Source organism: Lolium perenne, chromosome 3, assembly GCF_019359855.2.
Source record: "Lolium perenne isolate Kyuss_39 chromosome 3, Kyuss_2.0, whole genome shotgun sequence".
NCBI lineage: Eukaryota > Viridiplantae > Streptophyta > Magnoliopsida > Poales > Poaceae > Lolium > Lolium perenne.
The window spans coordinates 4,436,870-4,451,386 of NC_067246.2; the positions used below are offsets into that span (position 1 = coordinate 4,436,870).

Here is a 14,517-nt window from a genome sequence, read left to right on the forward strand (position 1 = left end):
CGACGGCGAGGTCCATTCCGGTGGTTTTTCTAGCTCTGCCTCGGCTTCTTCCTTGTTGTCTCCGGCCGCCGTCGACGCTAATAGGCCTCAACCCACCACTCACCTCACACGGGCCTTTCTACGCTAACGGCATAAAAGGCGTCAAATAGGATTTGCCAGAGGGTTTGTAGTGGAGCGGGCCCTCAAATTCGAAACGGGCCGTGCAAAACCGAAAACCCAGTACCAACCGGGCCCAGCCCATTTTCAAATCCATCTTCTTCTCCAACAAGAAAGAGAAAATAAATTCCTTTCTCAGAAAATACAGAAGGCAAAAATATTCCTGTGCTCTCCCGATTCGCCCTAAACCCTAGCTCCAACCCCGGCGAGGCTAGCGAGCACTCAGGATCCGCGGAGATGCCTACGGTTTCGTCGGCCGTGGACTGGCTGCAGGCGGCGGCGCAGGACGCCGCCAACTCATCCGCCTCCTCGTCGCGCTCCGGCTCCGCCGCCTTCCCCGACCAGGTCCTCGTGTCCAGGGCCGCAGGGTATGCTCCAACTCGTCCCCCCTACCCCCCTGATATATTTCGATCGGCCCCCTCTGTTTGTGCACGCGCGCTTGCTTGCTTGGTAGATGCTTCGATTCGGGCGAACTGGGGACTTGTTTCGGGTGTGCTGCTCGTATTGCGGGTACTATCTTTTCGGGTTAAGATGTTTATGCTCGACAATGTAGCAGTGGATGACGAACGTTTAAGGAATTCCGCACTGCACTGCCTGTATTGTATTGTGAGGGTACTAATTTTGCAGTGTGCTGCTTGTATTGTGAGGGTTTTAAGCAGCAGTTTGTGGGATAATCACAATGTAGCACAGTAGCAGTAGATGATGAACGTTTAAGGAATTCCGCACTGCACTGCCTGTTTCTCTGTCAGAGCTGAAAGCTTGATCAAAGATGTAGTCTGTAATGAAGGTTCGATTGGGCAGGGGTAAAGCTTTAGTGCTTCAGTAAATCTTCTATGGTAGCGCAACAACGAAATTTGCTTCTGTTAATTTCATGCCGCATATCTTAGGTGTCTATGATTTCTGTGGCTACATATTATGCTTTACGGTTTTCTGTATCTTACGAGTGCTTTGGACCAAGTGTGAGAACAAGAATTTCATGCTAGATCAAGATACCCCTGGTTTCTACATAATGCTTGCAAAATTTTGTTTGTCCCCCTTTTGCCGTCGTAGCCTCTGACGGTCCCTTTACCTCCCCAAAGGAACCCCTATGCAGGAGGGTGGGATCATCACCCTTGACTTGCAGCTCCCCTGGTGAAATTAGCCCCCACAATCTGTGGTACCTTATCTAGTTGAATTATTTAGGATCCTAATTGCTAGTTTGATGTTGTTTCGTTAGGCTTGTGGTGGATTCGAAGTTTCTTGACCTTCCTAGACTGAAACTGTATATTTTTAATCCTAATTGAAGTTTGGTTGATTCGTTAGGCCTGAGTTGGTTGAAAGTTGCTTGATCTTCCTAGGCTAAAGTTGGACCATACAACACATGTACAAACAAAATAAATTGGTAAAGCTCCACCGCTTCAGTATAATGTGTACTGTAGAACAGTGACTTCTCTTTGGTATTTGCATGACAAATATCCGGGGTCTGTAGTATATTTTCCTGATTCATGCTAGATCATGCTTCCCCTGTATTCTACTACCTCCGTTCCTAATATAACATGTTTTTGTAGGCTCACATAGCCTACCAAAACTCCCTATATTGTGGAACAGAGGTAATACATGATTACTGCAAAATTTACCCTGTCCCATGTTAGGGACTTGCACACTCACCGCGCCGCTTCGCTGCACCACCTCACTGTACACCATCCTCATGTGCCCTGTCTTGCTGCTACTATGCACTGTGTGCTGTGCTGCCCAATTCCTGCTTCAATGAGGACGGTGGTATTTACTCCCAGGTGAAGCTGACCCCCAAAACTTGTGGACTAGCTCAGCATTTTTTAATCATAGCGGAAACTATGATCTGCTTTTTGTGGGGCTCTTACTTGATTGAAAGTTACTCGACTTTCCTAGGTGGAAGTTTGGTTTATACTGGGTTATTTTGTTACAAATCCGAGGCTGAACATCTGTACTCCTGAATTGAAATTATTGATTCACACTAGTTTGAAATCTGGGGAAGGACCAGAGGCGGCGTGGAGGGTGGTCCTGCATCTGCTGAACAAATTAGCTGCATACGTACACCAATTTACTCATGCATCTGTGTTAAAGAGTTGAATTCTGCTCTGTTTTTCCACCTCTATCATCAACTTTTAATCTTATTTTCTATATTTATGCTGCAACTGAAGTTTTTTCCCCCACATAATCCTATAACTCGCTGTTTGATGCTTATTATGCTCCTTGTAATCATAACTAACTAACATTTGGTGATCTGTACTGCAGCCGGGTCGTGTCTCTGTCTACCTGCACGAAGGTCGGTGCCATCAGCTTCGTGGTGGGCGTCGCCGTGGGCTTCACGCTGAAGAGAAGGCTGCGCCTGTGGGCTGCCAGGCTGCTCAAGAGGATCAAGGATGACTAGCCTAGTCAGTTAGCTTGTGCGACGTCTCTTAAGTTTTGTTCGCAAGCGCACTCTATTTACTCTCTAGCCCCAATGCGAACCTACCTGATTGCTTGGATTAACTGTGATGGATCGTGCAAGATAGTGACTTCTTCATAGAACTGTATAATTGTGATTACTTTTAGGGAATTTGTACTGGCAATTGTGGTTATGAGCATCTCCTATCTCCTACTGTTGATCTCTTCTCGCCGATCGTAGATGTGTGGCCCTGCTATGTGCCCTCCATTGGCAGACACCATAGTTTCGCTCCGTTCGGTATTGGTTTTTGTCGTTGGTTGCTGAAAACTTGCTGAGCTAATGTTGTTTGGGTATCCAGTTTCATACTCTGCTTTGCTCTTGCTTTGCTTAGGCAAGGCATCAGGTTCAATCATCACATCAAAAAAAGAATGGCTGGTTTTTTTTTCGTTGGTTACTGAAAACTGCAGAGCTAATGTTGTTTGGGTATCCAATTCCATCCTCTGCTTTGCTCTTGCTTTGCTCAGGCAAGAGGCATCAGGTTCAATCATCACATCAAAAAAAAGAACGGCTGGAAGGAAGGAATCTATAGTGGGAGTATATATCTTCTTCCTCTTCCTGCTAGCAGAGAAAGCCCAGCCACCACCATCTAATTCTTGCTTCAAACCTCAGATAAGTAATCCACAGTCTGCGGAGTTCCATATCCCAGCCTCTTCGAACTGCCTCTCGCACATGCTAGCTTTTGAAGATTTTTCTCGTTCAATTCTACCGCGGCCTTTGAGTCTTGGCTCGTTCATCCGTCTGCCCAGGCTTGTGCAGCTCGTTAGCCTACTTATACCCCGGCCAGCCGGTGCCATTTCCATGCTCCAAACACACACTAGCTTCTCACCGGACCAGAGAGAACACACCTGCCACAAAGTGCCAGCAGCGCTACAAAGTGCCTGTCTCCATCAATGTCAACTAGCGGTAGCTCTCCGGCCAAGACGCCGTTGGAATCCCGCTGCGGTGGAGGGGGCATGTCAAAGAGTGCTTCCGCCGAGCACATTATCACGGCCTCCACAGCCACGGCATCTGTTGTATGCGACGCGGGCAGCTGCTACGACTTGCCGCGATAACCGCCCACAACGCAGACAACAGATGCCGTGGCCGCGACCATGTGCCTTTGGCGATGCACTCCTTGACATGCCCCTCCACGGCAACGACGTCTTGACTGGAGCGCTGTCGCTAGTTGACATTGACATTGATGGAGGCAGGCACTAGTACTGCTACTACTACAGCGCTGCTTGCTCTTTACGGCGGTTGCGCATTTATTATCGGAACTGCTAAACAACAGCCAGCTGTTTTGCAATTCGTCCACACACGTTTTTTGCGCCATTCGTTTGTCTTTGTGATTCGCGCTCGATCCTCCAGCGTGACTGCGTGTTTTGTTGGGTTTTGTGGTGTCGGGCCAGTCATGCATCAGATCCGAGCCCGTTTAGTGTTTTGTCGCCCGTTGTCGTCTTTTTCATTTTGAAATCTTTTTGGCCCTGGCTCTGTCGTTGGCTGTTAAGGTGGATCTCACAGAGCGGTGTCAGCCTTGAGAAATAATTAACGAGAGACAGAGAAGAACGGGTGGTGGAAGAGAGGAGCGGCGCCTCCCGTCGCTGTCAAGCTCGACCTATGGCGAGAACCAGAGACAGCGGGTGCAAGCGTGTTCGTCTCCGAGGGTATGTTCTGGCGCAGCTTCTCCCGTTACTCCCTTGTCTCGTCGTGGATTTGGAGGTGGGATTTGGGGGTTGTGAGTGATTTGAGTTTGTGGGGGTCATCGAGAATCAGGTAGGGGGCGCGATTCTTGTCCCGTCAGTACATGCTCAGTATAGCCAGGGGGCGCGTTCGCGGGGGCGACCGGCGACGGAGGGAGCGGTGGTCCGTGAAACATGGCGACCAACGGCGAAGGGAGCCATGGCTGGCGAGCTTGCTCGAGCTCCGACGGGGAAAGCGGCTATTCGCGAGCGCGGAAAGCTTGGTCGTTGGTCGCGAGTCGGGTACTCTTTGCTTGTTCCTCTGCTCATTTTGTGCTATGATTTCATCTTCTATTAGCTCGCATGTGTGATTGTTTAGTTCAGGCTCGGTCGCCGTGAGATCTACGAAATCAGTGACATATTTTTCTTCGGTTGGGGTAGCTCGTATTTTGATTTGGCGCCTGCTGTTGTATGGGAAGGTAGGTAGCACGCTCGTGCAATCCTGCCCTCTTGTGTGTGGATGGAAGAGAACGTAATAGTCAAGGGATTTTCCACTCGATTTTCATGTAAGGTTCTGAGAATTGTTTCTAGCATAAGTTGTGACTGAAGCATCTGCATCTTGTTAACTGGCGATGTGCTTAGGTTCTAGCATATATAAGTTGTGATTGAAGCACCTGCACCTGCATCTTGTTTCAGTATCACTCTTATCCTTCTCATGTTTAGTTATATTTTATCACTCTTCCTTTCATTCTTCAGTTATTTATTTTTTCAGTTTAGTCTGTCATTATTCGTTTTTCAGTTCATTGTTAGTCTCTTTCGTCAGTGTTGATTTTTAGTAAGTCATTCTTCATTTTTCATTTTTTGATTTGATCTCTTTTCATTGTTAGTCATATTGTTATTTTTTTCGTGTCCGGATGATAGTCAACGACCAACCCGACCAAAATTCCCCATTTACCCTACCTCACCTCCTTCCTGCAAGCTCCCTCCTCCATCTCACCTCCTTCGATTCTACCTCGTCGGCGGCAAATAGTCCGGTGGAAAGACAAATCGAGTGAGGTGGTGGTGGTTTGCGTTCGTCGTCCGACGCCTGGGCAGCCACAACGACAACAGATGGACGAGCTCGGGGCAGCGGTCAGAGGATCTGGTTCTGGGAGATTCGACGGCCAAGAGGGGCTACCCGGCGGCGAGGAGGGCTAGCGTGGCAGGTCTTCGTCGGCGGGCAACTGGTGGCCGCGGAAGGACGCGCTGGCGCTGCTCAAGATCCAGCCCAAGGTGGACGCCGCGTTCCGAGAGGCCGCGCTCCCCTTGTTGTCTGTGGCGTTTGCCGCCGCGTGCACCAGGTACTCATCGGAGGAAGGGTAGAGTCGGTAGACTGCGGCCGCCGCTTGGCACGTCAACCGGTACGGGAACACGCCGTATGCGCTTGATACGGTACAGTCAGTTGTGCCACCACCGGACGAGCACTGCGCGGGTCCGGTGATGGGCTAGCGACGGCTCACTCTGGGAGGAAATGTCCAGGTAATTTAAAGCTCTTCAAAGTAACCACCATGTAAATTCAGCTTGTACAGTTCTTCAGTCTACCACTCTAGACCGATGTTCTCCATCAATACATGTCTCGTTGTATGGAATATCTCATGTTATAATACTAGTACTTTGCCCCAAGTCTGGATGTACTTTCTATGCTTTTTTTACATCTAATGATGGAAAGATTAAGGTGTATTTCTCTCGATTTTGAATGTAATTAATTAAATTACAAAGCTATAGTGACCGATCGGGATGTAGTTTATCAATTCTGGGATGTATAAATTACTAGAATTAGTTGTAAAATTCTGTATATAGGGTGTATATTTTTACACACGAAGTTTTTGAACATTTTTATTCAGAGGCTGTACTGATTACTGAATAACTGGGAGATGTAAATTTAGGACAATAAATATATCCTGTTTCAAATGGTTACAGTGTTATTCTACACATTGGATGTACTTTTATTATCTTACCATAAGCTTTTACAATGGGTTTTTGCAATTGCTTCATGGGTGTAACAAATCCAGAAATCACTAGTATTAGATGTACCTTTTGCAAATAATAATTACTATGTACAACTTCTGCTATATGCATTTAAATATTTTACTCGTACAATAGGTAGACTAGCTAGCACATGCCGCACTCCATTATCATTATTATTTTTGAAGCTTCCAATTCCATCCTCTATGATACGCTATCGTATTTTCTTGCCCTTCTCTGTTGCTTCTTCTATCCGGTGAGAAATTCCGTGGGCTGTGCTGCGTTGCAAGGTCACCTTCTCGAGGATTGTCAAGAGGAAATCGACGGAGGACTTCTCTGGCGTGCCATACAACATGACTGCTGCTCAGCTGCCTCTTACCAACATGGTAACTAACCCGCTCCAAACACTTGATTTTCACGGTCTTGCACTATATTACATCCTTGGTTTCCTTTATGCTTCAAGCTATCTTTTGTGTGGGCTACTGATGCAAGGATGGCACTAGTTGTAAGTACCAGTGAGTTAATACTGCAGATTGAAAGCTTCTTTAGTGAGGAAACCTAATGGTCATATGACTAGACAGTAACTAGCGTTGTATTTTTGTAATTTTGTCCTCAATCATCGACAGCTCAGCATGGTAGTTGCCTGATGCAGGGCACACATGCAGATGGGTCCGAAAATGTGGATTGAACCGGTAGCTGGGAACTAGTTTGGATGGGTTTGGGTGGAATATTTTTGTAGTTTGGCCTAGTATGCAGCTTTTAGTTTGGTTTGGATCGGTTGGTACACACGTGTTCATACAATTTTGGTTGGATTTGATCTGGTTTTGAAAGCATTCCTAGCTGTCAGTAAGGGATCATCTGATTTTTGCTTCAACGGTAAGTAAACATGTGCATATGGATGTATTATTATGTCCTTATATTGCATAATACGATGTACTTTTATATTCCTTGAAATTTTGGTCAAATTAAACAGTAGGTTTCTTTTCCTGAATTTTTTTATCCAACATGATGTATTTTCATGATTATATTGTGCATACGGGATGTATTATTATATCACAGGAAGTGCTTTTGCATCCCTCGAAGTTTTGCTTCACATTAGACAGTATGGTTCTTTCCGGAACATTTTTTATTGAACATGATGTATTTTCTCATTAAAAACTGCATATGGGATGTATTATTCTAGTCATAGAATGTACTATTTTTATTCCCACAAGTTTTGGGTCAGATTAGATAGTAGTTTATTCTTGATTTTTTCTTGATTCAACGTGATGTATTTTTTTTGATTCTGATACATGTTATTCTTCCATCCCTCGATTAAATATTTTTTTGTCAAAACCACATCACTCTTTTCTATGGTATATGTAGTTTGCAACTCATGAATTGTATATGTAGTTTTCGATCTAAACTGCATTGTCGCACAACTATAAATGTAGTTGTTAATAGTCTGGAATGTTTTTTTAACACAAGATTAACCCACAAATGTAATAACGCTGGTATATTTACATGTAGGTGGCAGCAGGGAGAGGCCTGGGTGAAGGGTACTTCTTGTCGACTACATAGGGCCAAATTTTCATCTACGGGTTGCAAAACAAGCGATGTGTTTTGTTGCATTAAAAGGACAATGGTGCAGTTGTATATATGATGTTCTTTTTTGGGTTTTGCCAATCGCATGTGTGAATGCGTTCTTTACAAGATTTATATTGTAATTTCTGCCATGTACTAGCAACGCGCGTCAGAGAAGGCATGAGAAAGTACCGGAGCTAGGGATTTTTGGGTTCACATTGTGGTATTTTTTATACAAACCGTGGGAAAGCTAAGCATCGCACGCTGGGGCAAGGAGAAAACGTGGGGGGACCAAACTTTCCTTTTTGGTAATACGTGGGGCAGACAAACTAGTTTCTTTCCATTTTTGGAAGGGGCACCGTGGAAACGTCCTTTTACTTATATCTCTGGTGTATGGATTAAGTGGATAACTACTACTGCATACTAAAAAAAGGAACCCATTAATGCTGAAAACTAGTACTATATATCTTTGGTGAAGATTTGATTGAAATAATATCACGTGGATTCTTCGATCGTTGACAAATAATATCACGTGGATTCTTCGATCGTTGACGAAAATAACATATATCTTTGGTAAAGATTTGATTCATATAATTTGTACGAGGATCACAAGGTCTCCAAGATGTGTGTTTACAAATAAAGAGAAAATAGCGAGAACACATTGAAACAAGAAGATCCACTAGAAACTCAATTCGGCACATGGGAGTATATGCTCCTGCCACCAGAAAAAAAGTTTTGAAATGTTAAACAAAAATTTCCGCGCTCATGTATCGACATTCTACGGGCGTACATATGGTTTTGCGAAAAACCGATATGTTTTGTGAGTTCTGTGAAAAAGATAAAAAAAGTCACGTTCACAGCCTTTTTAAAAAAAAATTGTCGTTTTTACACACGACACTAAAAATATCGGTTTTCCGTGGAACCACTTTGTGAACATGTAGAATTTTGAGACGTACCCATTAGATTTTATATCCAATTTTTTCAATATTTTTAAAGTGTATTTAAAACAAAATTTTAAAACCGGGAGCATATGCTCCCGGGTGCCAAAACACCACTCCCGAAGATCCACGCACAACAATGTATTTAAATTTTAAATTTTAACTTAATGGTGCTGCAGTTCGTTTATAGAATATAATTCTTCTAAAGTTGGATTAACTACTCAAATCCGCTCACTCTAAATTGTTGGTATGTGATTGCTTTAGAAGTACTATTAGATTTGTTTGGTGACTTCATTTACGAAGGTATTACAAATATTTCCTACTATTGGTTGGGGACGTTGATTCGTGCTTAATAATCCAAGTTCGGATAAAATTGTATACTTAATTTATAATGTTTCTGTTACTGATTTGTCTTTTGAAATGTGTATGTTAGTTGCAAATCGAATTGGTTATGCAAGATTAACGATTATATTATTTTTCTTTCGAATTCCTGCTGTTACGAATTAAATTAGGAAAATAGATGCTTGCTAACCGATAATATACTTTTTTTTGGGAGTAACCGATAATATACACACTGTATTAGCTTTGACATTAGTCGATATACATGTGGAAATAAATGAATATTTGGCTGACGTATTATTTGTATCAGACTACTTTCAGTGCGTACGTATTGGTCGATACGTACATTACACTAACAATATTACTAGTAGGCTGAAATCATCAATCACTGGCGCCTCATGACTTGCAAGCTCTCAGAAAATGCAAGCTCCAAAGGAAATATTTAGAATTTAACGCATTGTGTTAGTAACTTAGTATCCTGCAAGTCTGCAACAATACAATCATATTAAACTATATTAAGGAAAGGAATGCGTTAGCCATTAGCTCAGGGCATAACCAATGCAAGGCAGACGCTTGATCTGAAAAAAAGTGATCTATTAATCCCGGAGAACTCGAGAGCTATAAAAGTCACACTTCTCTGTCCCCTACCCCTCCCCTCCCCCTCCCTGGTCGCTCCCCCTCGGGCGGCTCCGGAGGCGACCCATCTACCGACCCCGCCCCTCTCCACGCCTGCCCCGGCTAGGCCGTTGTCGTCGCCGGCGTTGGCTGCGCCCGCCCGCCAAACAGTGGAGGGCAGTGGAGGCGGCACGTTCGGTGGCGCATCTGAGCGGGGAGGTGCGGCGGCGGGCGAGCTTGGCGCGACGGAGGAGGCAGCAAGGTGACGGGATGCGGGAAGCCGGTGGTTGGGCGGCGACAGCGTGGGCCCGATCTGGGCCCAATCTGGGCCTAGAGGGCCTGGCCGTTCTGCTTTGGACCATGCAGCGCCGCTGGGTTCCTGGCCGGGGATCGCAACCTGCTGCCGAGTCTTCTTCTTTGCAGTCACCATGAGCTTGGCGGTGACGGCTTAGTGAGGCATACCTCCTTAATTGTGCGAATTAATGGCGGCGTTCTCCTTCATCGTCGTCGGGCGGCGGATGGCGGCGTGGGGGCCTGTCCGTCCGCGTCGAAGTATAAAGGTGGCGGTTCTAGGATTATTCTCAGACCAAGTTTGAAGATCTGTCGGATGCTTGTTCCAACCAGTCTGGGTGGATTGTCGTGTTCCGGAAGGCCCCGCCTGGCGAAATTCATTGTGCGAATAATGCCTGAAGATTGCTGGATTGGGTGATTTTGGTTGTGCGCATCCATGTTTTTTATCCGGCAGTTAGGTTTCAGAGGAGGCGCTTCGAAGCTCTACTGGCTGTTAATATCATGGAGCTCTTTTTCCTTCCATGATGCTAGCGGAGAAAGTCATCAAGCCGAGATCGGTGGAATAACTATGATGGTCGGATCTTGGTGCTGTGGTAGAATTTGCTTTGGCGATTCGTGACTTATAACATCGACTGGTATTTGGGGGCGACTGCACAAGAGAAGTTCAGAGTCTTATCTTTCAGGGTGAAAATTCAAGGTCTGGCCTTAATTTGTTGTGCCTGGCAATGTTCTTGTTGAAGGCATTGTTTTAAGAGAGATGCCTTTCTTCAGTGTGAAAACCTACGATCTATGATCGGGCGACGACAGCGTTTGTGCACTGTTTTCTTTTTGGAGGCGTCGCTTATGGAGAAGCTGAGCTTCTGCTGTTGTCTTGGTGGTGTCGGTGTATTTGTTTCAAGTTATGGATCTCTGTAGCGGGATCTTTCTTTTTTGTAAATTTTTTTTGACTGTTTGTATCCTTTATGTCATTAGGGCATGATGTTGTTGTAGAGATAGAGTGGAATTGGTATCTCCGCATATTAATATATGCTGTTTATCGGAAAAATTAATCCCGGCGTCCGCAGAGCTCCAACGCTTGTCTCCGATATGAGGCGCTTATTTTTCTCTAACTAACACGAGACGAAGACTTAATTTGATGAAGCGCCGGGCGCAACCTTTAGCGTCGCCTCTCCTGGACAAGCGCCCATCGCCAGGATCATGCATAACAATTGCCGATCGACCGGGAGAAAAATCCTGGCGCCCATCACCAAAAGTGTCTGCGTTGTACATGCTCTCAATCGGGTTATTACTTAAGTACTTTCTACGGCCTAAAATAATTGTGGCGGATAGCATCAGCTCAATACTTGGAGGCCCACGAGCCGCTCGAGGCGGAGCACTCCAATGAGCGCTACATGAGATGCTCCGGACGTAGCACGGCTGCACGGGAGCTCGTTAAGGAGGAGCGGGCCGCATTCGAGTAGTACCACTACCAGGCAGCCACGGCAACCAGGACCATCGACCACACTGGACGGTATTCGGCGTGCCGGTTATCGAGCTCAGCTACAACAACGATTACTCGGGGAAGAAAGCGATCGATGAGATCTTCAGTAGCACCGACGAAGAATCTTAGACTGATTTAGATTAATCTATCCGAGTAGTATATCTAGTTCAATCTGAATGCAATATGTATAATTTTGGGACAAATTGATGAGTTTGAATTTCAGGAATATGGTTAGATATAGAGGATTAGCTAGAAACAACTAAAGTTTAGAGGAGTCTTTAATTAATCCTGTAAATTATAGCCTTATAGGATCCCTTACAGAGTTTTGAACATATAGATCCCTTACAGAGTTTTGAAACATATAGAGAGAGCGGGATGTCTCGTGAGTCGTGAGTAAGCATTTTCCCGAAATACAGTAGTTCCCCCAAACTGAGACGCTTCTTTTATTGTCGTCTATATATAATCGATCCTCGTTGCTTGTTCAGCTAGGGGCATTTAACCAACGGGGCAACAGCAGTTGGACTTGTCGTTGCACATGGCTCCGGGGACCGGCGGTTTGCCGGCGCCGGCGCAGAACTGCTTGCACTTGCTGTCGGTGCAGCCTGGGAAATATCTGGAGTAGCACGGCGCGGGCACCGGAAGAGCACCAGGCTTACGATCCATCTGCATGGACACCCATAGGAAAGATAGAAATATGGAGTAGTCGTGTTAGTACCAAATGCAAGAACTTTAATAATCTTTGCTGGAAGCCATAGACTACAGCATACATCGTTTCCACGCAAGGTAAAGATTGTATTAATTGCATCAGTCAGCTGATTAATCACAAAGGCCTATCGATGGACAGGGAGAAGAGAAACGAAGCAACGAGGATTTGCCTCTCGGACTGATCGCTAGCTTAATCCCACGGAGGCTGGGATACTTTTTTTACCTGCTTAGCATTGCCATCACCCGCAGCCAGCTGCGCTTCCACCACCATGGCGGCGAGAATGAGGAGGAGGAAGAAGACAAGAGTCTTCTTGGTGGATGTCGCCATGGAGATGATGATGATGATGGACGGAGGAGAGGAGCAGCTATATATAGCACCTAAGGAAGGCAACAGGAGTGTTGGGCTCAGCCAAGTGAGGACATGCCTTTTGAACCTGCCTGGTGCAGCTAGCACACCGCTCCCGTGGGTGGCAGGCAGGTTAAGATACCGTGTACGCATTCACGAACAGAATGAAGCAGACATGAGTCCAGCGCCCACACGTAGTCAAATCGATGCAGGAGTCCGTGCTTGTTTGAACACGAATACGTACGTTTGGCTCCAGCGACCTGGCCGAAGTGCAGGCCGATCGATCTTACAAAACCAGTCTTGCACGGAGGGTCGAGTACCAGTCAAATCGATCAATCTAAATTCCACGGAGCAGTGCTTGTTTGGCCGCTGTCCAAACTGTGTGATGTACACCATGAGGATGATCGGGATGTAGGTCCTGATACAAGTGGTGATTAAGGAAGTTGAAGAACAATTGATTCTAGGACTGGGCGGTATATCTCCAATACAGCGGATCTTGGTGTATGCTGATGGTGTTGTGTTGTTTCTTAAGGATGAGGAAGTGGCCGTCAAAGAAACCTTGTTGATCTTTGGGGAAGCATCAGGGCTAAAGGTGAATTATATAAAGAATACGCCCGCGGGTCATAAGAGGAGACGAGGACACACTACTAGAGAAAAAAAAACTATCGGTGGGTTTACTACCAGTGACGCAATCTAATAGTGGTGGCGCACCACTTCAAACAATGTGCCACTGATATGTCTGGATCAGGCTGGCTGAGGAGCCCCATTTATCAGTGACGCAGCAGAAGTATATAAGGTACATATGGGACAAAAATCCTAACATCTCCCCCCCCCCCCCCCCCCCCTCCGATTGCCTTTTCAGTTTTGGAAAAAAAAATAAAACAATATGAGACAAACATCAAAATTTAAAACACTTCGAGATGTCCATATGTTATGAAATCTAGTTGTAAGGGAAAATAAGAAACACGAATTTCGACATATTTTGCAAAATGGGCCTTGTTTCGGTAAAATGGCTCTAGATTACCTTTGATGGAAAAAACATTATATATAAAAATGTGTCTACAGAAAAAGTTTCTTATATATATAAATCAAAAAGCAAAATGGAGTTTTCTAAGGTTTTAGAAAAACAATTGAAAAGAGGGAAAACTTACTAGTGGCGTAGAGCTGCGCCACTAGTAAGTTTGCCCTCTTTCGAGTGTCAGACTGTATGTGGCAGTCTAGCTCTAATCTGTTTTCATCAAGCCATCGCCCTTGCATGTTATTACTAATTTTTATTTTATTGACATAATCTTCCATTTTTATTACGTTGACATTACAATTCAAAAGCCTGCTGCTTTTAATTTCAAGGGCACTAATTCATATTGAACCTCATTGTTTGAGGCATGGGCTTTCTTCATCAGCTTCATCTCTTCGTGTTCTTTAAAATGTCTCTCTTTGTTCTGCATGAATCTCTTTGCAGCATGACAAATCGTTATGTAGCCCCTCGATGTCCATCGCCATTTGAGCGAACTCTCCACAGTCCAACCCCCCCCCCCCCCCCCCAAGCCTAATGTTGACGACCTCGGCCTAGATCTAAAACAGGCAACATATTGATTAAAGAAAGAACCAAGATAAAATATGGCCTAGAGTCGAGATGTTGTTGATGAGACGAAGAACATACATGTGGTTGGGGAAAGCTGATGGATGACTCCAACGTGGCTCCAGAGAGTGTGCCAGGTGTGTGTATGTACCACCAATCGAGAGGATATTATTGCGGCTCTATCGGTCACTTTCTGGTGGATACAATGAGGATAGGAGATAGAAGTGGGAAGAGAGTATAGTAGCGGGTGATGGGATTTTGTGAGATCTAGGGTTTGTCGTGTCTGAGTGGGAGACGTGCGGTCAAAATTGTGGGGAGTGGGGACATGGACAACGATCCCATGTATCTATTCTATTATATACTAAAAGCAAAATACAGAAGTTTAATAGAGCCATTA

At 45.2% G+C, this 14,517-nt stretch overlaps 1 protein-coding gene and 2 long non-coding RNA genes across 3 annotated transcripts; 2 read left to right on the plus strand and 1 right to left on the minus strand.

Annotated features, from left to right (window-relative positions):
- The first annotated feature begins 310 nt into the window (after window positions 1-310).
- On the plus strand, window positions 311-2,756 carry LOC127340647 (uncharacterized). The gene is made up of 2 exons (XM_051366388.2): window positions 311-524; window positions 2,410-2,756. Exons 1-2 carry the CDS (start codon window positions 394-396, stop codon window positions 2,543-2,545), a joined length of 267 nt encoding a protein of 88 aa, XP_051222348.1. The 5' UTR covers window positions 311-393; the 3' UTR covers window positions 2,546-2,756.
- Window positions 2,757-3,620: 864 nt separating this feature from the next.
- Window positions 3,621-8,024, plus strand: LOC127340648 (uncharacterized). Its single transcript, XR_007874665.2, has 3 exons — window positions 3,621-5,778; window positions 6,555-6,650; window positions 7,774-8,024. It is a non-coding gene; the product is annotated as an uncharacterized lncRNA (long non-coding RNA).
- A 3,669-nt stretch (window positions 8,025-11,693) lies between these two features.
- Window positions 11,694-12,620, minus strand: LOC139837463 (uncharacterized). Its single transcript, XR_011753947.1, has 2 exons — window positions 12,419-12,620; window positions 11,694-12,153 (listed from the first exon to the last, which is right to left on the minus strand). It is a non-coding gene; the product is annotated as an uncharacterized lncRNA (long non-coding RNA).
- Window positions 12,621-14,517: the final 1,897 nt, after the last annotated feature.

What these genes read in the sequence shown, in the direction of transcription:
- LOC127340647 (XM_051366388.2), top strand. Translation starts at nt 394, where the DNA reads ATGCCTACGGTTTCGTCGGCCGTGGACTGGCTGCAGGCGGCGGCGCAG. An exon ending in CTCGTGTCCAGGGCCGCAGG is followed by an intron (nt 525 to 2,409) that starts GTATGCTCCAAC and finishes TCTGTACTGCAG; the next exon opens with CCGGGTCGTGTCTCTGTCTA.